This window comes from Nyctereutes procyonoides, unplaced genomic scaffold (assembly GCF_905146905.1).
Source record: "Nyctereutes procyonoides isolate TBG_1078 unplaced genomic scaffold, NYPRO_anot_genome, whole genome shotgun sequence".
NCBI classification, from domain to species: domain Eukaryota; kingdom Metazoa; phylum Chordata; class Mammalia; order Carnivora; family Canidae; genus Nyctereutes; species Nyctereutes procyonoides.
In genome coordinates this window covers 29,164,182-29,191,598 of record NW_026575120.1, presented here as the reverse complement: position 1 = coordinate 29,191,598, position 27,417 = coordinate 29,164,182, and the positions used below count along the sequence as shown (strand labels likewise).

At 37.3% G+C, this 27,417-nt stretch overlaps 1 protein-coding gene across 1 annotated transcript in view; it reads right to left on the bottom strand.

Annotated features, from left to right (window-relative positions):
- DGKI (diacylglycerol kinase iota) overlaps positions 1-27,417 on the bottom strand; it is a 420,356-nt gene that overhangs the window by 87,233 nt on the left and 305,706 nt on the right. The window contains 2 exon segments of the mRNA XM_055335472.1: positions 9,034-9,078; positions 11,096-11,175. Coding sequence (XP_055191447.1) covers positions 9,034-9,078; positions 11,096-11,175 — 125 coding nt within the window.

Genomic DNA, 27,417 nt, shown 5'->3' with positions numbered 1-27,417 from the left:
ATAGTATGCTCCTTTTTTACTTCTGAGAATTTTCCATAAACATAACTCTATTTCTGTATTCCTTGGTGGTTCTGTATTAAATAAAATTTAGACCACCAGTCTTTTTATGTTATTACAACTACTTAATATTCTATGTTTGGAAAAATTTCCCCTCAAAGCATATGTATGGGACAGATTACAGTGAAAATTCACAGAACCATCCCTTTTGCTTTTCAGGTTACCTGGCCACTACCACAGAGTTCATTTAGGAATATTAGGCTTATGTCTTATTTGGTAAGTTGATGTGAAGCCATATTCTTATGGCATATCCATTCTGTCACTAAGAAAGCTGTATAATCTAGCCCCATTTACCTTACCTACCATCTATCCCCACTGTTCTTCTTGAACTTCTTCTCCAGCACCTAACAGTGAGTCATAAATAAAGAGCAGCAGCTTTGAGAATTAAAGTAAACTCTCACAAGTACAGCCATTTAGTGGTGGAGCTGCTATTCAAATGCAGGCCTTTTTTACTTCAGAGATTATGATCTTATATACTTAGGTTTATAGATTCTGGAGGAATATGAATTAGTGGGGGGGGTTTGAAAGATGGGTGGAATTTGTGTAGGTCAAGTTTGACAGAAGTTGTTTTTGTACTCAGCTCAAGCAAAAACATGAAGAAAGTAAAAGCTAGAATAATCTTAATGGTCATGAAAACTTTCTTTTGACTCTGGATTTTTCATACTTTCAACTTTCATTAACTAATCAAAGTCAAACTAATCTTCCATATTTCATATCAGGGTTCACTGTCTGGTAAATCAGGATTTTTTCTTCTCTCAAATTCTCCAGTCACATTGCTTGCACACTTTCCCCTCCCATGTCCCCATCCGCCTGAGAATCCCACAGAAATATGGTAATCAATGAAAAAAAGAATGAGCCACAATTCTGAGTGGAGAAACTGAAACAAGACTCGTGTAAATTCTGGTTATATAGTTTAAGATAACTTTGCTGTGTTACCTGATTACAATTCTCAACTCCATACAAGTGACCAAGTTGTTCAGCATGTGACATAATTATCACTTCTGTTCCAGCTTTATTTTCAAATCTGCACAACCATGTTTACTGCAACTTTGTTTAGAAAAACAATGGCAAATGCCGCATATAACATAATGTCTATCCAGAGAGACAGGATTAAATATATACCATGGAATAGAGCAGTAGTTTTTCAACAACTGAGTTAGAGCTTCATTTATTGGCAAAACATAATCTCCATGGTATGTTACTGTTAAAAATAAGTTGTGGTATAATATACATAGTGAGTGTACAAAGAATGCAAATCCATTTTTATTAAAAAAAAAAAAAAACAGGGGTGCCTGGGTGGCTCAGTTGGTTAAGCATCTGCCTTCTTCGGTCATGATCTCAGGGTCCTGGGATCAGGTCTCCCACATCGGCTTCCTGCTCAGTGAAGAGCCTGCTTCTCCCTCTCCCTCTGCTCCTTCTCTGCTTGTGCTCTTTCTCTTATTCTCTCTCTTTCAAAGAAATAAAATCTTAAAAAAATACGAAAAGAAAAAAACAAATGTATATCCATGTATATCTATGTGTTCTACTTCGTATGGATTTACAGAAAGTTATCAAAAGGTACCCACTGAAAGGTATTGTCCTAAGGTCTACTGTGGGGAGTTAAAAACCAAAATTAAGATAAGCCAGGATTATAAAACCCGGCAGACTTCACAACACAAGTAGCTAATGAAAGTCAAGAGAATTACCTTGAGGACCTTAATGACAAAGACAAATGCATTTGTGGATGGATTCAAATTAGAACAGGAATAAAGAAAAGATTATTGAAAAAAATTCACAGTAACTTAAAGCCATGGTCCATAAACTTCCTTACACACTGACGTTTTTAGCTAATGATGACCACATAGGTGGTTAAGTGACCAGGATTCATGTACTTCCTACATCTTGTCTATCTACACCCCTTTCTCTCCTACTCAAAAAAAGAGAATCAAAATACAAGTGACAGTGATGTTGATATACAGGTAATATTTAACTTGAAATAATTTTGTTTTAAATAACTGGCATTACTAACCCATTGTGGGTGATGTACCTCACATCGGGTAAATAACACACTGTACTCCCACACTGGGCCTGGCACACAGGTAGAGTAGGTGGCCCCAGCATTAATGAATCCTTGATTCAAAGGCCCCAGAGGGGGTCACCGAACACTGCGGTGCAGACTATGAACCAGACTGGAGCTGAAAGGGGGAAATGAGAAAAACAAAACAGCTCCTCACAGGAGGGAGAATATTGACCTCAAGGGTAGACCTTAGCTTCAGGGACCCTCTACGGTGAACACAGAAACATCCATGCCACTAAACAAGAGTGGCCGGGGGACGTCTGGATGGCTCAGCAGCTGAGCGTCTGACTTCGGCCCAGGGCATGATACTGGAATCTGGGGATTGAGTCCCACATCGGGCTCCCTGCATGGAGCCTGCTTCTCTTCCCTCTGCCTTTGTCTCTGCCTCTCTCTCTCTCTCTCTCTCTCTCTCTCTCTTTGTCTTTCATGAATAAATGAATAAAATCTTTAAATCAAATAAGAAAAAAAATTAGAGTAAAAAAGAGTGGCCAGAAGTATGTCTGTGAATGCTGTGCATTGAAATAAATGTAAAGAGACTTAATTTCTGATAGAAACAAAAATAAGCTTAAAAATATGCACCTTTCAAAAGTGATCTGACTGTATAGATACCTAGGAAACACAATTGTGTGAGCACTGCTATGTGGTAGGGGGTATTCACATAATTAACTGAGCAGTGCCACTCGCAATGACATTGATGCTTTTGGTGCTAAATTTAGGGCTTTGAGTCCCCTCAGTCCTCTCAAATTATATAATCGAATCTACAATTCATCAAAACGATCCTTGCCCATTTTATGATCTGTTGTTTTTCTTCATATAAATGGTGTGATTTAGATGAATACGACTGTCCTTGTTCTATACTATAGGCAGACATCCCAAACTCCTTTCCATTCAAATGTAATAATCATGTAAAACCACATGCTCTTTAAATGAATAATATTAACAAATTCATTTCAAAAATCCCTGATATGTGAATTTTTTAAACATATGCTAATGAAAAACCAGTTTCTCATGCTAAAAATACAGCTGCATGCACAAAAGCAAACCTGTTATTTCTCACATATATTTTTAAAAGTCAACTGGCATAAATTATATGTAATTGATAAGGAAATTATCTGAACCACTATTTGGCACGCATATGCCAAACTTGCCCTTAATTTACATTCAATTACTCATAGCTGATGCACACATAATTTAATGAAAGCACAGCAGCCCATTACACACTCCAGTAGGTAATTCAATTAAGCAGTATTCACCTAGCATTTAACTATACCTTCACTGTGAATTAGATTTCTTTTCTGTCATAAAACTTAGGGAAGATGTAAAAGGCAAAGAGGTAAACAGAAGTCCCTTTGGATTGGGAATCCCTGCTTTACTCAATAATGTCCAGTCAATAATCACTCTACTTTTATACTGGCCATTTGTTTACTCACCCAAATTTCTCATCCCTGCCCAACCCATCTATTCATTTTTTTCTTTCCATTCATCACCACGTTGTATAAACATATATTTTTATCCTTGGTGAACAGATCTACCAGGGATGGGTAGAAAATATGTGTTTGCTCATCTTTGTTCAACTATAATCCCCATTAATAGACTTTGCTACCATTATTTTTGTCTTTCAAAACTCTTGCTCCTCAAATCTACTTTACTGCCGATAACTTCTGCAGCAGAAGAATACAGAAATGGGATGCCCATTTCCAAAAGCAGCTTTGAAAAGTGAAGAAATAATAATGGTTTAGAAAATGAAAATGAAAGATATTTTAACATTTTTAAGAGCCCTCTTGTGTGAGAAAGTCCTCTATTAACAACAACTACACTGTATGCGCATGTGTGTCTGTGTTAGCAGTACCAATGCCTTCTCTTGCAACAGACCTGGCCCCAGGCAAGTCTTATTTTCATTCCTCATTTGATCCATTTCTGACAGCTTTGATCTAGCCCAAAGGAACAACACTCTACTAAGTTCCTAGCTAACCCCTGTCCTTCTCTAAGACAAGATAAATTAATTCCCAGGGTGACCCCTTAAACTTGTTTGAACCCATCCACTGAAAGACGTCTAAAATCCAGAAAACAAATTAAGAGGAGGCGGCTTCAGAAAAAGGAGAGAGATGAATAAGGATAGTCAAGAAAAGAGAAATAGATCAAGTATTTGTGGGCAAATGCTGTTTACCTAGGACAGCACTCTGGTGAAGTATGTAAATCTATCTCCCAGAAGTTCAGGTATTTATGTAAAGTGGGGAAGAGGGATCAGAGCAAATTGACACAGACTCAGATCTGACCAGGAGGGATTTTTTTTTCTTATGGAAGTGAAGGACATTTCTAAAGGATGAAAGAACTGTTTGAAAATGTTATACCTATTCTGAAGTATTCCAGCCATTCTAGTGTTAGTTTAAAGTAAATTAATTCTTGAAGAAGAAGAAGAAGAAGAAGAAGAAGAAGAAGAAGAAGAAGAAGAAGAAGAATCATCATCATCATCATCATCATCACCTGGATAGATTCCTTTTTTGCAGCTACTATTGAATCCTACTGTACTCTAAGAGCTCATGTGGTTAGCTCATAAGATTCTGGAAAGCACACTCTCATATGCCCACTACATTCATGGAGCACAACACAAGGGAAATGGGGAAACTCATTGTCTACAAAAAACCTTTACTGCTCCTGGTTCCATTATCCCCGGCTCTCTGTTATTTTCCTGTGCCATATCTACAGATGCCTGTTTCCCTGCACTATTTTTTTCTCATCCTGCTCCTTCCTCATTTCTTCTGCTCACCTAGGTCTTACTTACATCTGCCCGTGGTCTCTAGTAATGTCTTGAGAGCCATCGGAATGACTCAGGGTTTCACATGAGTCTCACTATTGATATTAGGGGGTGGATAATTCCTTGCTGTGGGGGCTGTCCTGTGCATTATAAGATGTTCAGCAGCATCCCTGGCCTCTACTCAACACATTCCAGTAGCACTACCTCACCTGATGGTCATATACAAAAATATCCAAATTGCCAAATGCCCTATATCAAGGAGCAAAATTTCCCCCTGTTGAGAATCACTGGAACAGTTGTATCTGCTTCTACTCCTTAACTTAGCAACATAGGGCTAAAAAGGAATATAATTAAGAACAGAGAGGGAACAGAGAACGAATAATTTCATAGGAGGTGGCCTCAAGAAAAATTTCTATCAAATTGGTAGGCAGAGTCCGATTTCTCTATGACTTCTATCTCTTCTGTCAAGCTCAAGAATATCCTGAATCCGTCAGCACAGTGCATTTTGCTTGTCTAACTTATCAGCTACAGGTTATAAGACATGTCATTAAGATGGAGGGGCCTTTGTATTTTGACCTCAGAGACAGTGTAGGCAGGAATTTTCAGCAGGCTATAAATATCCAACACATTCTTGTAGAACCCATAATGCCTTGTTAGGTTAATATAAGGTGTTGCTTTTGAGTCTTCGGGCTTTGTTGGCAATTCATTATGAATTTAGGAAAGGAAGAAACCAAAGCAATGAAATGCTTAAATGACTAGGAACTGTCATTTGTCTCACTAATAAGGTGACTTGGGCACTAACACACCCTTCTAAATGCTGTTTTCTCTTGGGTTTTTTCTAGCCTTAGAAAATAGGCAGGTAAAATACCAGCTGCCAATAAGTGAGCTGATAGGAATTTCTCATGCTTTGTTTTTGGGTGGTTTTTTTTCTTCTTAACTTACTGGTATTTATTCATTCTGTCAAAATGAATTTTCCAAGCTTAGTTTGTGCTATCTCCTACACAAGAAAGCCCATTTAAATGCATTTAAATTCTTTAAATTTTATATATATATATATATATATTTTTTTTTTTTATTGGAGTTTGATTTGCCAACATATAGTATAACACCCAGTGCTCATGCCATCAAGTGCCTCCCTCAGTGCCATTTAATGCATTTTGTTGTCTGTGTTTCTGACAGGTCTTTCTCTTACATCCCCCCTGTCTAGTACCCGACAGACTGGAGTCTGGTATTATTAGTTACTGCATTAGGAAACACAAATTTAATATTAAATTTCCTGCTGGTTGGTTTGGTCACTTCCTTTGTGAAGCTAATAGCACTTCTATGCCATGTTATAAGACTATAACTAGGTTTATAAACCTAGTTTATGCCATGTTATAAGACTATAACTAGGTTTATAAACCTATAAACCGTCAGAATGCTATAGAATTCAATCTATGTCATCTCAGCCTCTCCACAGCACTGACACATTTCACTGCTTCCTCCTTCCCTGAAACATATTTCACTCTTGGCTTTCATGATTCCACCTTCCCCTTGATTTCCAGTTCTCTGGTTGCTCATCTCAGTTTCTATGACTCTTCTGGATTAATGGTTCTCTTAAACTTCCACTCTTCTTGACCCATCAGTACATGCAGATATGACATGGAGCCCTCTTTTTTATCTAAACTCTTCCTAAGTGATCTCCTCCAGCCTCATAGTTTTAAGTACCATCTACTTCCTAATGACCCACCAATTTCTATCTCCAGACCTGAATTTTTCAATAAGCTTTAAAATTCATATATCTCATTTTCTTTTCTTTTTTTAATATCTCATTTTCTATACACCAAAACCTCTTGGATCTAATGGGCATAAAAAAATTAGTGTGGCTAAAACAGAACTCTCTATTCCCCATCCCTCTCACTCACTCCTCCTTCTACTGACTGCCTAAGATCAGAGCCAAATGTGAATATTTATTGTCCCCCATTTCCTTACCTCTGCTCAGGAAATTTCCTCACCACCCTCTACTTACTCCCTCATCATGTTAATTCAAACGCTCCCCCTCAGCTTCTTATTACATGAGCAGATCTTGGGCTTTCCTAGATTTCTTTTTCCACTCTTTCCTTAATGCCCAAAGGCCCCTGTTTTTTTTTATAACTCTGCAAGTAGAGGTGTGGACACAGTAACACTCCTGACACTCATCTTTCGTCACTGCATTGGTTATCCTATGTGGTCAGTGCATAAAAGCTTCTGATGTGACATTTATAATGCGGCAGTTTTGATACTAAAGTTTGACTTGACTACAAAGAAACAAACAAAAAAACAAACAAAAAAACCACAGCAAACTCTTGATATAGTTAAATAAATACCACTAATTCTTTTGCATGTTTTTGTTACCAAATAACAAATGAAACAAATGCCCTTCTCATATGCTATAATGTCAACCATCTCCTGATCTCTGTGCAAACATGTACAAATATGGTATAAAGAAAACATGGCACAAAATATTTACCTATTAAAACTCTCACATCCAAATGACTACATCAAATAAGCCAGAGTAATAAAGAGATGTATTAATTTCATAAAACTATTTGGAAAAAATATCTGAAATGTCTTGATAAAAATGCAAAGATGAAAACTGTTCATGAGTAGAGTACCAACTTAAAAAAAAACTTGACAGTTTCATAAAATCTTATAAGTAATAGGGCCAATTTTTAAAGAGTAGAGATCAGCTGTAGCCTCTAAAAGTACCAAACTTTTAAAAATAAAATTAAGCTTAGTGGTTTCAGGTAAATATGCAAATAACCAATGGGAGGAATGTTGTGCTCTGAAAAATAAAGTGGAAATTAGACTTTTAATGGTTGATAAACGATCTCAGAAGCAGAGTTTGTTTTCTCAAAGTAAATATAATATAAGTGAATTCTTATCCTTCTTATTGAGGCCAGGTGGAAGAAAAGACTCTTGAATAGTGGGGTACTTTGTTTGAAACATAAATATATAAACAAACAAGAACACCAAGGCTATTTCTGTCATTAAGCCTCAGGATAATTAGACTGCCTTGGCTGAAGATATACTGTATCCACCAGCAGGCAGAGAAGCTACCTGGAGGTTACAAGATAAAGTTTTTAAAAATGGCTTAGAAAATGTTGTTTATATAAAAGGATGTTGAGGTGTAGCAAAAAAGAAACCAAAAGCAAATGTGAGGTGCTAAACCAGGATTCTCAGACTGAGACATCTTTAAACATTTGTCCCCCACATGGAGATATGAAAGGGTCTAGGATAGGACTTATTCGGAGGGAATCTTGGCATGCTCTAACTGCCACACACCCCTCTAGCAGGGAAGGGTAATGGCTTCCCAAAGAAAAGGGATTTATTGGGACCACTCAGAGCTTTATGTTTGCCCCATACAGTTTGGAGTGTACTGAACACTGGGATCTGAACCATGTCTGAGAAATCTAATTTGTAAGAGGATGGCTAGAGAGTGCAATTGACTAGGGACAGGGAAGGCAGGAGATAACTGTCTTCCCAAAGATTGTTGGGCCAAAGGATATCTGAGTGTTTTCCTGAGGACTTCATGTGAGTCACAAGAGAGAGAGGCAGGTTGGGTTTCTAGATCCTGTCCAAAACACCAGGATGTGCCAGTCAGAATGCATTTGAGAACATTTGCTTGATGGCTGTGGGAAGAGATAACTCATTTTCCTGGATGTGAAGAAGACACATGCAGCCCTGATTGCTAATGGCAGCCATGTTGGACATGGAAACATCTAGTTGAGAGGTGAAATTGACAGATGAGGAGAATAGAGCAGAAAGGCCAGCAGAAAAATGAAGCATGAAGCATGGCCAAAGGATACATAAAGTCCACCCTTGATCTCAACTTTTTGCTGATGTGAACCAATAGACTCTTTCCCTCTCAAGCTAGTTTGAACTGAATTTCTAATATTTACCGTTGATAGCACTTCGTTTTATAATATTTTCTAAACGATCTGGGAGAAAATCCACAGTCTAAATCTGTGCTACACTAGGATAGTCCAAAACCAGGAAAATGTAAAAGAATCAGAATGTCTGCTTCACTTAGTTCTTAGTACCAACTCCATCCCTAGGGAAGATTTGGCCTATGAACATTGATTGAAAGATGGACCTTCTTTTATGGGGGAGGTAAGAAAACAACAGGGGGTCAATTATGTGTTACCTGGTAATGAACTCTCTGGGAGCCAGAAGAAACTGACTGCAGGTCCTAATGAGAAAATGGGGGAAAAAAATCCATACCTTAAGATTAGTTTGAACAGGCTGACTCTATAACTCTATGAACCAAACTCCCAATTTAATATTATTAAATTCATCTAGAAAGGATCTAACTCTTCCAAATTCATCAAGGTTAAACACAGAAGAAAATGCCCAAAATAACAAAAACAAACCAAGCTGGAATGAGAGAAGAAAGGCCAGTTAGCTACTGAAATCTATAAATCCTAAATAGTTTTAGAAGTAAGTGATATAATTTCAAGGGTCAAAAAGATCAAAAGTAAAAAATAGCCAATTTTGTTTTAATAAATGAGGGTTGTATTTAATTTGCACCTAACTTTTGACTTATGAAGAAAGCTTCTAAAATCCCTTTCAGTACTTAGAAAGAATTTATTTATCTTAGACCAAATACAAATTGTCATAGTAATTGTGTTTATACCGATAAGTGCTTGGCAAACACAGGTTTTCATAGATAGCAAAGAGAAAGTCTTTGGCCACCTCTGCATTATTAAGAAGTGCAAATTAATAGGGTTGAAATTAATGAGGTTTTACTGGCAGATTCTGAGTGTCTGGCTCCCTTTACAAAGTTTTATAACTAAGTTGTCACCATGATCATGTCCTGAAGGCTTCCTTGTTAATGAGGATAGTGATTCTATTTACAGATGTCAGCAATCCTGGGTACCTTTGTCCTCAGACCTGCTTCCCATAGGGCTTTACCAACCTACTCTCTGTGCACAGCTTAGTTTGAAAACTTATCCTCTTTGAGTTCATTCATTCTTTTTTTTTTAAGAATCTTAATTTTAGTTGAATATTGGTAGTTTTCAACAAAGTCAATTCATCAGTCATGTAGTTTACTACTGTGAAATCTTAACTTACCCAAGAGTTACTTTAACATGTTAAAGTTATCCTTGGTAAAAAGATAGCCAAATAAAGCCACAAGTATAAAATTTGCTGACTTTTCTTCTCTCATCCACATCAGTATTCAAAGTTTGCTCTCTATCTCAAAATATATTGTATTCACAATTCCATCTCTATCTTTAAAAATGCTGAAAAGAAAACTTAACAATTCTTTATATTTATGCCTCCTACCTGATTTTATTGCCACCAAGAGAAATAGAATCTCATGTTCAAAGCTAAGTGGTTACAACTGGAAGATATTTTAAGTAATTTATATCTTATTTGTGATATTTACTTATGTATAATGTGTCACCTAGAAGAGAGTTGTTCAACTTGTGGTATCTATCAAAATTACCCACCAGCTTAAAGAATACAAATGTCTAGACCACATCCAGAAAAAAAAATGATTTTAATGTGCATCTTTCATCAAGAAACAATGATGAAGAAGTGGATATTTATGCTTTTCATCATTTGTAGAATGGACATAGTGAATACTCCTCGTCAAAGTTTTGCAAAAACAATCAATGGCCACTGCAATGATGGGTCTGGGTCTCCTGACTTTACTGGTGTAGTTCACATTCATGAGGTCTCTTCCATTGTCCTTCTCTATGGTAAATCATACAGAGGAAAAAAGGAGAATATTCTTCTGTGTTCTGACATGAATTCCTATGAAAGATGGAAGGGTTTTCTTTCCTGTAGAAGTTATATTTTTAAAAAATGTAGTGATCTTTGACAGAAGACTGGACTAGATACAAAACATTAAATAATCTCTCTGTTCTCATTCATTATTTATCAGGACCCTTTGAAATTTTATATAGCTCAAAAAACACAGGGATGTAGTCTGGCAAGAAGACAAGATGTTCCAAGCTATAGTTATGGATCACACTAGAGCAACATCCTTTCCCATTTCAGTCACCTGAGGAGGGAAAATAGCAGTGGGGGGTCAGGGAGAGAGAAGATGTGGTCAATGCTTAACAGGCAAGGACACCACACTTCCATTTCCTCCCCAGATGCATATATATGGCTATATATATACATATATATATATATATATAGCTGGTAATTGTTTACAAAAATGGAAAACTAAGAATAAATAATTGGCTAAAGAAACTCACCTCCTGTAGGCGATCTATGTACATACGGCAAGTCTCCAAATCACAGTCTCCACGCACAACTAGAATACCCAGAGGGATAGCTAAGGGTGAAGGAAAGAGAAAAGTCTAAAATAACATATTTGATTTTTCTAGATTGGCATAGATGTGTTTCTTATGGTTAAAATAAAATCTCATAAATATTATTAGTGTTTTGGACATTTCAATATACAAAATTCTCAAACCTCCCTTGTGATTCAATCTCTTTATTTCATAAGCTTTCCTTGCATGAGCCATGTTGTCCCTTGCCACCTGGCCAGCCTTTATTTTGTCTTGGTGGCCCTATTATGAACTGTAATGTCATGGAAACAGTGTACTGGCAGGACCAGGAGGCGGCTCACAGCCAGCTAATAATTTATGCCTGCATTTTCAATGGTCAATGTACTACCAGAGAAAGGAATTAAAAAATCATGATTCTGGATACTTACTCCTTTCCTTCCTGAATGCATGGAGCTTAACCTTTCTGTCAGTGTGCAGCAATTTCCTGTTTAAGAGACTCAAGCTACTCCAGCCACTGTGCTACCTGGTGGCTAACACCAGAACTACATAGATATGAAATGTTTAAAAAACAACAAAACAACAAACCAAAAAAAAAAAAAAAATCCTGGAAACTTTAAAAATCCAATTGATTTTAAAGATGGTCAGTGTAAATGTGGTAGCAGCAGAGCTTCAGGGAACAGTTAGGAAAAGCTGTTATGGTCTTAAATATCTTACATTTAGGCGGTGGCAAATGTCATACAGAGGCTTTAATGGATAGAACTTCCTACTTCAGATATAACCACAAGATTCCTGAAACACTGAAAAATAGTCTCCTTCCCAAAACTTCAAAATATGTATTGCCTATGTCTAATTTTAAAAGTGCAGTTATACTATTAAATCTATTATTTAACAAAAAAAGAACACCCTTCAAAATTCTAAATTAACCAACTAGAGTCTAGCAAGCATATGATATGACAATGATGCTCACTAAAGATTTTCTAAAACCTTTCACCCATTGAATTTTTAAAGCCTCATCATCAATAAATGGGTCTGAAATGCAAAATGCATTAAAAATTAATAATACAGAGAATAAAATACATATAAAATGCATGAAGAAATCTTGTGGAACTCACAAAGTAGTAGAGAAGACATACATATAAACAATAATAACTGTAGCATAGGCTACATTAAATATGAGTTTAGTCATTCGAAAACTATAGGAGAGTGGGACTAATTCTTGCCAGGAGGATAGTTTTATGCTCCCTATAAATGAAGCCCCACTGGCTCTTTTAGTTAGGGAAGTGAGGGTAGTCTGGAGAAAAAGAAATAGTTTCTTTCTCAATGATACCTCTTAGATTGGCAACCTAAAGCAACAGAGTGTGGTATTGATCTCTCTAATGGAAACCAAAGTCTTGCATACATAAAGCTTGAAAACAGTCATCATCTTGTAGAACTATGTAAACATGTGAATAAATACTATCACAACCATAATGTCTGGTATAGCAATGGTAGATAGTCAATAAATTTGTAACAAGAGGAAGAAGAGCTTAGAGCATGCTCAAGTGTAAAAGAGAAAGTATGTCTTTACAGGCTAGGTCAGCTTTCCAGAGGAGGCAAAAAAAAAAAAAAAAAAAAAAAAAAAAACAAAGGTTTGGAGCAGGAGACAGAGCATGCGTTGGGTTGGAGTAGAGGAGGCAGTAAGCAAAAGGGTAAGGAGCCCTGCAAGTGTCATGTGTTGAGGGGAAATAATAATCTGGAAAAATATTTTTCTTTTCTTTTTGAATATAAACAGAAACATCATAAAAGTCATCATGTGGTAATCATGCATCTTTAAAAGAAATGGAAGGAAACTTCAATGAGAAGATTCCTAAAACTACTAATTAAAATAATCATCCTCAGCTAGACTACTAAATAGATCCAAATAAAATTAGCCACTGAAGTAAAGGAAGAATAAAGATTTTTAACCCTTGAGGAATGAGGAGGAGAAGCTAAAATTTTGGCCTAGAAAGTCAGTCAAATGTTATGAAAATAAAATGTAACTATTTCTAACATGAGAGCCCATGTTAGAGTCTTAATGATGTATTCTCTTAATTTCAAATGTGCCAATGTAGAGAAATGAAATTTGATCAATACTTATCTGTTTATTTAAATTAGGAGATATATTTTTTTCGAAATGCAGGAATCCTTTCAACATCTCTCGTTTCCTTCTATTATCAATGCTTGGAGTTAATCTGGCCATAAATTCAATGTATGTGGTAGCAGATATTTTAAACTACATTTAGAGAGTAGATATTCCAGACCTAGCTAGCATCAAGAAGGTATAGCTTGGAAAAAGTTTTCAAAGATGTGTCATTCATTTCTACTGTAAGTATAAAATCAGCTACTTTGCAATATTCCTCAAGAAGTCAATTAAGAGAAAGAGTGCTTTTGATTGATGTAAGCTATAAATTGGGCTTAAAAAAAGGCATTCTCCACCACAATTTAATACCATAGTTACTGACAATTGCTGTCAAATTTATCCTATGAAAGTAGCAGTATGCAGTAGAAAGGATTTATAGTCATTCTCTCTTGGATTCAAATCCCAATGCTGTTTTAATCTTAGGAATTACTCACATTAGCTCTTTGGTCCTGTAAATTACTCAATTCATCTGATCCTTAAAGTGAGGACTATGGTATTTAGGATAGGTATCTTCTAGGTTTTTGTGAAGATTAAATGCAACAGTATATTTAAAAATGAATAGCCAAAATATCAATGTTCTTTCTCATGTACTCCCTTTACTATCTTTTGAGCAATTTTAGCTAGAAAAGGAACACATCTAATCATATATCTTTCAGTTTATCATAATACTGTAAGGATTAGCTGGTAGTTCCATAAGTTATATTCCTGTTTTTTTTTTTTTAAAGATTTTATTTATTCATGAGAGACACAGAGGAAGAGAGAGACAGAGGCAGAGACACAGGCAGAGGGAGAAGCAGGCCCCATGCAGGGAGCCTGATGTGGGACTTGATCCCAGGTCTCCAGGATCACACTCTGGGCTGAAGGCAGCAGTAAACCACTGAGCCACCCAGGCTGCCCTATTCCTGTTTTCTTAAAACAAACTTCTATTCTTTCTGCAATGAGAAAATAACTGTAGTACAAAAATACTGTAATCTGACAGTATCACTTGGGGCTTAACTTGGTGGATAAAGTAGAAATTTGTGGAAATTATCACCTTCCTTTTATAATATTGACAACCAACTACCACTTCAATGAAGTTTCATTCATATTTATTGGGAACAATGAAAACAGTTATCACTTGAGCATTAGCATCATTATCCCCAATCCTGATGGTTCATGTTATTTTGGCATTAACGATTTTATTTGACTCCAAAAAGCAATAGCCAATACTCAGCCTACATAATGGAACTTTTATTTGCAGGGATCAAATGGAATTTATAAGTTCTAAGCAGTAAAGAACAAGCTGGTTTCTCAGTTAAGATGGAAGATTTAACACCTCCTTTTCTCTTGCCAGAAATGCTACTAAATTACAGTAAATGGATTTTTTTAAAGACATAAACCAAGAAAAAAGGAGGAGAAACAGTGAGCAGAGAGTAACAGATGAAGCAGATGGAAAACTGGTAAATGACCCATAGCACCTATAGAATCCAATCTTAAACCATGGGTAGGATTGATGAGAACCAACATGATTTCTACAGAAAACCCTCAGAAGTCTTGTAACTGGCCGTTTCATGCGACTCACAAACAGATTGGAGGGACAGCCAAAATGGATGACTAGATTCTACTAGCCACTCTTGGCAAGTGTAATTACTTTACAGACAATGGGGGATTAACTAACCATCTGAAGAATGCAAAGATTCCCAGATTTCTCCCTCACTACTCTCCAAAAGTTGGCAGTCAGAACCTTACACTTTTTTGGAAAAAAAATTTGAAGTCTCCTCTCTGAGGAATCCTCAGATAGTTAAAAGAAAAATTTCCATCTATGAAATATAAACAGATTATATTAAAAGAAGATAAAGAATATGAGGAAGAAAAAGGAGAAGGAACATCACTCATATAACAAATATTGAAAATTTTAAAAACTGATAAAAAAAATAGAGTTTAATGGAAAGAATAGAAGATAAAGTTGAGGAACTCTTCATAAACTTAGAGCAAAAATAAAAGGAGGCATAAAATACAAGAGAAATGCTAAGAAAAATAAGACTGGGTCAAGTGGTCCAACATTCAAATAACAGGAGTTCCAAAAACCAGAGAAGAGCAAAAGGGGTAATTATCAGAAATAAACAAAATAAGGGGTGACTGGGTGGCTCAGTCGGTTAAGTGTCTGCCTTAAGCTCAGGCCATGATTCCAGGTTCCTGGGATCAAGACTTGTATCCGGCTCTCTGCTCAGCGGGGAGCCTTCTTCACCCTCTCCCTCTCCCTGGCACTCTGCCTACTTATGTGTTGTTTCTCTCTCTGTCTGTGTCAAATAAATAAATAAAATATTTTTTTAAAGAAATAAAATAAAAAATATTTCTTAGAACTGAAGAACATTACCTTCAAACTGAAATGGCCTGACAGGTGCCTAGCACAATAACAATAAAACAATAGGAAGACATTTTGTTTTAAAATTTAAGAATACTGGGGACAAAGCATCTACAAATTTCCAGAAAAGAATAACTAGGTGACATATAAAGGATCAGAAATTATTTAGTTTTAAACTGTACAGGCATCTACATGGTCAGGCAGGTAATCAAACAAGGCCTTCAGCATTCTAAGACTTTTACACATAAACCAAGCTATCAAACAATCCAAGGATTGAATAAAGGACACACCCTCTATCAAGAAGCTCCTATAGTACTTCTCCAAACAAAAGTTGAATTTGCAATAAGGATGAGAAATGCATGCAATATAACATATAGAGAATACAAATAAGAGGAGCAAAGGTGGGATTAGACAAGCACAGGATGACAGATGCAATGAGCTGCCAAACAACATATACTGGAACACTGTGACTCAAGAGACCTTTATGTGGATAGCGATCATCATTGAGATTTTCACAATCCTTGCAGTTATTTTTCAACCCAAGGGTACAGCCCAGGCAAGTCTGAACCAGTTTCTCAAATATATCAACACTGTAGCACCCTAGATGTACTCTGTCTTAATCTGTTTTTCAGAGCAAGAGTTAGGTTATGGTAAAGCAGAAATATTCAAAGAAGTCCATTCCCCCAACCATATTTCTGCTTGATACCTTGAATGCACCCCAACACCCTGACAAATGTTTCTCAGAATTCAATCATAATCTTGCCCCCTAAATCCTCTTAGAGGGGGCTCATGTGCACTCTCAGGGAAGCTGAAGCCAGACACTGATGCAGACTCTTTTCAGCTGTCCTGAGAGCCTTCCTCTACAAGTGAAATCATACATAGGAAACAAACTGAGGGTCATTGGAGGGGAGAGGGTGGAGGGATGGGGTAACTGGGTGATGGGTATTAGGGAGGGCACATAATGTCCTGAGCACTGGGTGTTCTATAAGACTGGTGAATCACTGACCTCTACCTCTGAAACCAGTAATACATGTATGTTAATTAATTAAATTTAAATAAAATTAAAAAAAAGTTTAAAAATAATAAAAATAAATACAAGTGAAATCATCACCTTTTCCTTACATATTTAAGATGTTTATGTCAGTTGGTTTGTCTATCTCTCTCTTTATTACAGTGTCATTCCTGTTACAACAGAATTGCAGCTGAATGGGGCTGCTAAACTATTCAAAACATGAAAAACCATCTTCAACAGGATCATTAAAAGAAGGTGTGTGACCTTAGAGAAAAACTTCTCAGAAACTTCAGGGATTTGCAAAGATTGGGTTTTTAGCTCTAAGTGTATACATAAAAATGTTAGAATTGCAGTCTCGAGGCTAAATAAAAACACTGTCGCCTCCTGAAAAGAATAAATCTAAGTTAAAAATTCACAAAATAGGGAAGCATTTCAAATACTATGGTAAATCAGGGAATATATAATCTTACAATTAATTTATTTTATGTTAATACTATTTAGAGATAATCTTTTTAAAATGTGACATTTCCTTAAGCATTGATTTTAGATTTGTTGGCATAATCAATACTCACTCTCTTTCTATCAACCTATACACAGCCTTGAGAAACTGATAGGCTGAAAAAGAAACTGTTCCCTGGAAAATAACACAGGCGAGAAGCTAGGCAAGCTTATGTTTGGCAATGACAGGTGACTACAACACTGAAAGCATGATCCATAAAAGAGAAAAGTGATAAGTTGGACTTAATTGAATTAAGACTTCTGTTCTGTTAAAGATACTGTTAAACAAATGAAAAGACCAGATAGACTGGGGAAAAAAATCTTTGCAAAACACATATCTGGTAAAAGACTGGTATTCAAAATATGCAAAGAACTCTTAAAACTCAAAAGTAACAGTCAATTAAAAAGTAGGCAACGGGGGATCCCTGGGTGGCGCAGCGGTTTGGCGCCTGCCTTTGGCCCAGGGTGCGATCCTGGAGACCCGGGATCGAATCCCACGTCGGGCTCCTGGCGCATGGAGCCTGCTTCTCCCTCTGCCTGTGTCCCTGCCTCTCTCTCTCTCTCTCTCTCTCTCTCTCATGAATAAATAAATAAAATCTTTAAAAAAAAAAGTAGGCAAGAGATCTAAACAGACAGCTCACCAGATAAAAGACTTAGATGGTAAATAAACACATGAAAAAGGTGCTCAACATCATATGTCATTAGGGAATTGCACATTAAAACAACAAGATACCATTACATATCTGTTAGAATAGACAACATAAAAACAAATATCTGACAACACCAAATACTGGTGAGAAGGAGGAGGCAATAGGAACTTTTATTCATTGCTGATGAGAGTGCAACATGGGCAGCCACTTTGGAAGATAGCACTAAACAAATTCTTACCTGCAAAACTATTCCTTGGTATTAACCCAAATGAGCCCAAAATCATGTCCCCACAAAAATCTGAACATGAATATTCACAATTGGCTTTATTCACAATTGCCAAAACATGCAAGCCACCAAGATGTGCTTCAACAGGCAAGTGAAAAACAAAACTTATCATTGTACAATGGGTTACTATTCGGGAATGAAGAGAAATGAGTTTTCAAGCCACAAAAGATAATGAAGGAAGCTTAAGTGTATATTGCTAACTGAAAGAAGACAGTGCTGCATGATTTGAACTACATGGTATTCTGGAAAAGTATGAAGAGTAAAAAAAGTCAGTGGTTGCTAAGGGTTACAGGAAAGGGATGGATTAATAGGTTTAGCCCAGGGGTACTTAGTGCAGTGAAGCTACACTGAATGATACTGTCTTGGTAGATGTATGCCACACATCTGTGAAAAACCATAAAACTATAGAACACAAACATGAATCCTAATGTAGAAATGTGGACTTAGTTAATAATAATGCATTAACATTAGCTCACCAATTGTAATTGAATATATCATACTAAAGCAAGATCTTAATAAGGGAAACTGTGTGCTGGGGTAGGGAGCCTACAGTGGGGGACTATGTGGAACTCTGTGTACTTTCCACTTAAACTTTTTGTAAAGCTAAAACTGCTCTTTAAAAAAAAAAAGTCTATTAATTAAAAAGAAATAAAAAGTAAGAGAAAAGAAAAAACAGGCTCTGAGTTTCCTATAGACAGATACTTTGCTAACATCCGAGAATCTATTTACACGTAGAAAAAACAAATGTTACCGACTTTCTTGGCCATAGTTTTAACACTATTCAAGAAGTCACACAATGATGGGTAGAAGGGACTAGAAGTAAAAATCAGGGAGGGGAGGCAGGGGACTAGAGAAAGGGAGGAAAGTCCTAAGGGAAGATGGGACGAGCAAGTGGAATTTTCCTATGGTCCTCATTAATTTTGAATGTGTCAGGGTTATCAGGGAACTAAAGTTCTAACTTGATGGCTGATAATAATTAAAGAGAATGAGCTGGCAATGTTTCAATCCAATTTTTCCCCACAAGTCCATTTTATAACAACTTGTCATCATTAACTGCCACAGCTCAATGGAACCAACAGGGGAAATTAACAGGCATATAGCATTCAACAGGATATAGAACATCCTCAGAACTTTATACTGCACCCTGCCATAGCTGGGGTCTGTAAAAGGTTTCAGGAAACCTGATTCTTGTGATTAAAAGTGATCCTAGAGGTTGTACTCCATAGCTTGAGCTAAATCTCCCCAAAATTAGTTCAAAACGTCACCCCAAGATAAAAGTCAGCTAGGTAGTTTTCATTGCATTCTATGTGAGTATAATATTTTGGAGGCATGCTTTCTAGGAAGTAGCAGTTTCTCTACCAATCTGGGTTTCAAACTACAGTTTGAATTCTGCTTCTTATCCTAATAGTAAACTAACTGAGAAGGCAACCCAAGGGACTCACTTTTTAAAAAATTCTCTTAAATACATTGTCATTTATAATCTAAAATAACAACTCCTGGTACTCACTTTCATTTAACTGGCCAATTGTGTTTCAAATATATATATATGGAATTGTATGAAAATATTTTTCAGGTCTATAAGTCATCCACTTAATCACTTGACACACAAGTTTTAAGGATTTTCTTGTGCCAGCAACAACCAGAGTGCTAGGAAGTGAGGCCACAATACTGAATAAGAACCAGTACCTGCCCTCAAGATATTATAGACTGGGAAAAGAAGAGGGACATTAAAGACATCCTCTTGATTATATACCTTGTGACTGGAATTCTGACAGACAAGAAACTAGTGTGTTTAGGATACAGAGAAGTTGCACATTTCCTAGGTCAGGATACAATTCATGAGGAGTTATCCCAAATGAAGACAATAAGGAAGTCTGGCAACAGAGACAAGAGTTTTTCAGGCACAAGAAATTCCCTTAGTTTTAGATCATCCATAGATTTTGAGAAACCAAGGTCTCATAAACAGCAAATGTTCAGGACTTAGGAAAATAGATGGATGCAGAGTACAAGCTGAGGCCAAGGCCAGAGACTTGCATTTTTTTTATGCTAAGAATTGAGACTTTATTCTTAAAAAGATAGACAGATACTATAGGGTTCCCAACAGATGATAAAAGTTTCAGATTTACATTAATCTAGAAGGCCTTAATGTTCCCCTCAGCTTGACTATACTTAAGACAGTGTCTGACCTCCCAATTCTTATTTAGAAGACTTCCAATTGTAAATTACTTCTCTGTCCTTTTAAGGTGTCAATCTTCTCCCAGCCTCTCAGCCACTCTTATAACCCTAGAATGTCCTTCTCAAAGACATGGGAGGCATCTTTTTGAAATGGACCCTTTATGGAAGATTGTGTCTGGATCCTTGAATTTCCATGGGTTGGGTAGGAGCCTACTTAATTGCTGCTAATAAGTGAGAATTAACAAACACAGATAGCCTAATCACAAAGACTAACCTGCCAATGTCCTGCACTACTTTTCTACTCACTCATCCCTCTGCTTTAAAATTCTCCTGCCTTTTGTTACAGGGGAGTTGAGTTCACTTTCTCTTTCTTATTGCAATAGTCTTGAATAAATTATTTGTAGCCTGTTTAATTTGTCCAATGCAATTTTTCTTTGACATTTTAGAAAAATCTTTGGCAGAGATATGAAGACAATGAGTGGCAGGAAGGTGAGTTAGGAAGAGCTTTAGCTCAGTTCTATGAAATGCCATAATCTTCCAACTTAGTATGAAAGCTTAACAACAATAACATAGATTTCTATTTTTCATGCAGAAAATTCCATTTCATTGAAAATTCCTAATGACACATTCAATGAAATCCTAGTACAACAAAATGTGTTATAAAATTCCTTGGGATTTATTCCCAGCGTAAAATGTAATAACAGCTTTTAATGGTGAGATTCTAGAATGTACTTGACAATGGGCACTGGAAAATAGAATTTCTTCCAGGTGCATTTATCAACAAGGTAGGATTTATAAAATTACTAGATACAGAGAAGAAGCACCGGTGACGACTTACTAGAGCTAGTGCTCTAGTAATTAGGAGATAGCAAATATTTGGTTATGACATTGGAATCTTAGCTACCTGGCCTGGCCAGCCAAAAAAATATGAAAGTCAGATGAAACGTTAAGGGTTCAAAAGCAAAGATTCATAACTGTACCACATACTTAAATACTAAAAATGATGGTTAGAGACACTAGTTTAAATTTCAACATCATACTGTCTGTGTACCATTCGGTGATGCGCGAGGTCACCAACAGTTAGATATGGAAGACATAATCAGTCACGTAGCTCTGAATTTCTGAGTTCATTGGATACATGTAGAGAATTAATGATACAAAGATTTCCCAAAATCTTCTGAAGAGGCCTAAATCTCTTTCTGGAAGCAAAAAGAATAAACAAATTATATGTAGACAGCTTTCACATAAAGATGTGAAACTGGGCAGATTTCAGCAAACATATCCTTAGAATCTGACAACCCAGGGGACTCTGATTCTGTTTATCAGTGACTCCAGAGGAGATTCATGGGTCAGTGATTCAGGAAACCCACGAAGTATTAAGTATGAACTACGAAAAGTCTACAGTTTTCACCCATGTTAGTAGCACACAAAATTGTTATTCTGAGTCAATCCGCAAAGAGGTTATTATGTTCAGATTAGTATACATTTCTGTCCTGGGTTCTATTTGGTTCAACATCTTTACCAATAAGTTGGAAGAATACATAGATGAAATGTCTATCTTGATGAAGCTCAAACTCTGAAGTTATCTCTAACTACAGTGTCAGGCTAGAAATAGCTTAAAATTTAGATTGCCTTATATTTACGCTTCCAATTTTAATCACTCAAATTCCAAGTGAAGAATATTTGGCTTAATAATAGTTCATGTCAAAAAGAGCTCTCAAGAAAAGGTCATCATTAACATTTTGAGTTTCTTTTAGCTAATTCTGACACATCTAAAGAAGATAACTTATATTCCAATTCCCTGAATTTGGAATAGTAGGAGACTCAGGTTAAAAAATACAAATTAAAATTTGACTCTAATCCCTAGCACCTAGAACAGTGCTTGGTACATGGTAGGTACTCAATAAAAAATTGCTAATGAAGAAGTGAATAACTAAGGAGGGCACTTAATGGAATGAGCACCGGGTGTTACGAGCACCCGGTGTTATATTGTATGTTGACAAATTGAAAATAAAGAAAAAATATATATTTTTAAAGTGAATAAATGCACTCAAGGATTTTGGGTGGGGGGTGGATCCTTCCCAGCCTTATTTTAAAAATCAGGTGCTCTGTTACTGTAAACAAGAAGATGCTTTCAGAGCTGAAGTGCCCCACCCAGATGAGGTGACACAAGGAAGCACTCATTCCTTCAGCTCTCAAGTGGTGGCTCTACTGATAACTCACAGCTGAATCCCTCTCCAGGAAGGAAAATACCCTACTCAGGGTTTGCTTCCTCTCAGCGGACAGTCTGGCTTGAGTGGAACAATCCTTGTTTCAACTGGGACAACCCTACAGGGCCATCCCAGATGCAAATGTCCCTGTGGGAGGCCTCTGTTGCAATTGTCTTACAGCTCAACATCTTCCTCTGCCCTATCCTGATGGTACTTTCCTCCCTCTTCACAAATGCTGTTCCCTCTTGGAGAGTCCCCAACAAACCTACATCTAAAACTCAAAAGCCTCAGATTCTATTTCTGAGGAAACCCAACCACTTACAAAAACTATGATCCCAAATCCTTTTTAAAAACACATTTCTATAAGTGCACGGCTATGTCTTTACAAAGAAGTAGAGCTGTGTGTTAGGAAAGTGTACTGGCTTAGGAGAGAGATGCTGGTTCTTATTAAAATCCCATCACAGCCATGTGACCCCGGGTGAGGCAGTGTTTCTAAGTGTCCCTGTGATAACACATGCATATGGCATAGATGAACACCCTCTGTAAACCATGAGCAGTGTGTAGACACTAGCTGTTAAACACAATGCCATGATTGCAGTGGCACCCACACGTTAACATGATAAATAAAAAAGCAATAATTTTATACAAGGCCCTTAGAAGGAAGCCTTTATAGAGAAACCTGACTGCAATCTGAGTTGATATCCTAGAGTTGCCAACGTGGGAAAGTATCAACAAAGTGAACTAGGTTGGTGTATAAGCAGTAAGAATTGGTCATGATTTTGTGTGTGTGCACAGAATAAACTAAAGGGGGAAAATATTCCTTTGGGTAGAGACTTGAGGATGTACCTACAATAGATGGTTCTCATTCCCCAAACCTACATTTCAACAATGCAAGAAGGATCAAATATCAATACCTGAGGCTTATTTCCTTTCTGAGACCTACCATCATCAGCATCTAGTTCACCAAAGCTCTGGAAGCACATATTTTCTTATAAACAAAGCAAGCCTTTGGGTCATAAACAGAAAGATCATTTAGACATTTATATTAAAAGTAAGATCATTTAGACATTTATATTAAAAGTAAGATCACCATCTTCCAGCCTAATACCCTCCTGGCATCTGAATTTTTGAGGCTGGAAAGAAAGACAGTGCACTCATTTATAAGTTAAGACCCCTAGGAACAGACCGGGTCAGGCTCTATGCACTTATGAAAAGCCAATGAATTAATCGATCCATATCGAAAGTGCTGCTTAGCAATTCTGTGTGAGCCACTCACTGTGTTGCTCTTCACCTTGATTCTTTTCAACTTGCTCTGCTCTTCCTGAACATTGATACTCTCCTGTCCCTACTGTTATCTGGTAGGCTGGCTTTTTATCTCACTGAGAAAATAAAAGTCATCAGAATGGAACTTCTGCTTCTCTCTAATACCCAAACTCCCAACTCACCTGCCTCTGCAACACTCCTCTGCTTTTCTGCTCTGTACTCTGTACTGGTGCCCTGGGCACTAGATCCTATCTCCACCCACTCCAAGGCATTACCTCTGCATTTGGTCCTCTCTCCTGAAAGGAGTTCTCCCTCTCTAGTAAATGGGTTCCATCAAGAGAGACAGCTGTACTATCTTACAAAGTAGAAAAAAATCCTTCCTGGGCTCCACGTCCCCTCCCAGCCATCATTCCATTCCCGCTTCCCTTTTGTAGCTAACCATCTAAAAAGAGCAACCTATGCAGACTCACTTCCTTCCCTCCCATGTGTGCATGTAGCCATTCTAGTCATCTTTACTTTTTCACTCTTCAACCTCTTGTAGGGTGATGAATAATCACCCTCGGCCCTAATCCAAATCTGATGACCAGTTCTTAGCATGCAATCCTTATTCCACCTCTCCCACTCTGGGGCATTTGGCATAGTACTCACTGTTCTCGCATAAAACATTTTTCTTCTCTTGGCTTGCAATCAACAAGGTTTTGTGTTTTTTTTGTTTTTTTTTTTCCTAGTTCACTGTGTGCTGCTTCTTGGTCGCTGGGGGCCCCCTACATCTCTCCTGTCTCTATTTACCAAGTTTCTCAGGCCAAAACCTCAGAAGATTTTGGAAGAATTAAATTATATGAGAGGAATAGAAATGTTAGGATATTTCCTTGCTCACAGTAATGCTTATGAGTTAACTATTACTTTCACTTACTATTACATATTATTTTTTAAATTTTTTTAACAATTTTATTTATTTATTTGTGAGACACACACACAGAGAGAGGCAGAGGCATAAGCAGAGAGAGAAGCAGGCTCCCCTCAGGGAGCCCGGTGGGACTTGATCCCTGAACTTCAGGATTACACCCTGAGCTGAAAGCAGAGTTCAACTGCTGAGCCATCCAGGCATAACCTAGTATTACATTTTAAATAAAAAGATAAATACACAGTATAGACAAAAGACAGAGAAGAACAGTAAAAGAAACTAAGCACAAAACTCTGGGTAAATGTCAACTCATGAAAAATAGGAAAAGACAAACACGCTCACAAAGGGATATACAGTGTCCTTCAGAGAACAGACTGGAATCATTTTATTCCTCAGACAGCTTTCAAAATGGAACACTTACCTCCACCAAATGGGGGCTCAATCCCCACTGAACATCCTGATTGTTAACTTGTTAAATGAGGGGAGAAGACTAAATTTTACATGAAGCTATCAACAGAAAAAAATATCAGTATTTGTTGCAAATTCATGAAGCAAAATGCACTTACAGAATTTTCTAATGTTCATACTCATGAGTGATGTGTGTGCTTTAACTTCACTAAGAAGACATGTGTGGAGGAAAATATTAAACCCTATGTAATTTCTATAGGGCTAAACATTTACTGTAATACAGTAGTTCTTAGGAAACGCCTAGTTTAACCACTGTGTGTAGAGCAGATAAGGCCAATGAAGCCTGAAGAGGATAAATGCATTGCCCAAGGTCATACAAGTAATTAGTAGTTAGATTGGTTTTTCTCATTCTTGCTTCTACATTTCCATCACTTTTTTTAGTCACTTAAGTGATGTTTGCTAGGAATATAGGTACCTAGTGTTTCCATAGCCCTACTGGAATTCACATGAGAAAAATGCTCCAATGAATCAGGTACTATTTCTGTTTTTTAACTCCCACCACCGTTTGCTAACAGTAAGCACCCAATAAATGTGTACTGCATAAATGATATTGTCATGTTAAATGTCCCAATTTCATTTTCCAGTGCCTACCATCTAATGCAGTGGATGGTATATAATTGTCACAAACACACAGTTTTTGGAAGCATGGATGCATCTGAATGAATGGCTCCACTATGCCACATGTATTAAAATAAATTCACTTGAGGTCAAATATGGACACTAGAAACGATGAAAACCCCTGTGATAGACCTCCCCCCAGTCTGAAGATGGGCTAAACGTAGTGATTCACAAAAACAAACAAACAAACAAACAAACCAGCATTGCGAAAGGAAAAAAATAGTAACTTCACAGTAGAGAAACCTAGCAAGTACATAGCCTTAACCAAGTGATGAGGTTACCATCATCATGGATATCATATGGGTGTCAGGGAACCTCTGATATCATGAGACTAAAAGGAAACTACACCTCTGCAGTATTTTTTTCCCAAGAACCTTTAACTCACTTCACTCTCATTATGAACTAAACAATAGACAAAGCCAGATTGCGGGTATTCTACAGGACACCTGGCCACTATTTCTCAGGACCATCAGGGTCATGGAGGAAGAAAAAGAAAGATTCAGAAACTGCCACAGAGCAGACAAGTCTGGGAAGACATGCCAACCAAATGCCATATTTTGTCCTGAATTGGATTGTGGAATAGAAAGTACAGATTTTAGTTAATAGTAATGAAGCAATATCAGTTTATTTGACAAAGGTAGCACGGTAATATAAAATGTTCAGCAATTGGGAAAACTGGGTGAAAGGTATATAGGAACTTCCAGTAGTATCTTTGGAACTTTTATAAAAATCTAAAATTACTCCAAAATAAGTTTTTAAAAGAATATTTATTTGATTTTTAGAGATTTTACTTATTCACTTATTCGAGAGATGGAGAAAGAGGGAGACCATGGGCCAGGGGAGCGGGGGGATGACGGGAAGGCAGAGGAGGAGGGAGAAAGAACCTGAAGCAGAAGCTGTGCTGAGCATGGAGGCCCAGAGGAGCTTGATGCCATGACCTTGGGATCATGACCTGAGCTGAAACCAGGAGTAGGATTGAGCCACTCTGGCACCCCTTGATTTATTTATTTATATGAGAGATAGAGAAAGAGGGAAACAGAGAAAGAAAGAGAGAGAGAGAGAGAGAGAGAGAGAGAGAGAGAGAGCATGAGTGGGGGAAGGGCAAAGGAGACAGAGAAGCAGACTCTCTTCTGAACGTGGAGTCCTAACATGACGCTCTAGGGACCCAGAGATCATGACCTGAGCCAAAACCAAGAGCCAGATGCTTAAGTGGCTGAGCCACCCAGGCACTCCCAAAATAAGTTTAAAAAAAATCAGTCCCAAATACCAGATGATGCACGTATGAGGCTGCCTTAGGACTCAAGAAGTGTGCAGATAGATATCTAGCCAGATCACCAAATATGGGCACTCAGTGTTTACATGTCTCACAGGTTTAAATATCCTGCCATCAGAGCAGTGTCTTGTCCTGGCAGACACAATAAATGTGAATTGAGTGATTATGTTCTCTTGCCATAATCTTTCTGTGATATTTATCAGTGTTTTCAACACTGTTTTTGAAAGTGAGAAAGGGAGTTGGAAGGCTTGTGTACTATAAAGTGAAAGCCACAGGTGAGAGAGGTCAGCTGGCTTTTGGACCTGCAGATGAAAGAGCAGCCAGTGTGCCTGTAGTATGTCTCGAGCAACAGCAACCGCAACAATCAGAGCCATCACTCTTGGAGAGAATGCTTGTGTGCCAGACTTTGTACCAGTGGTTTCATCTA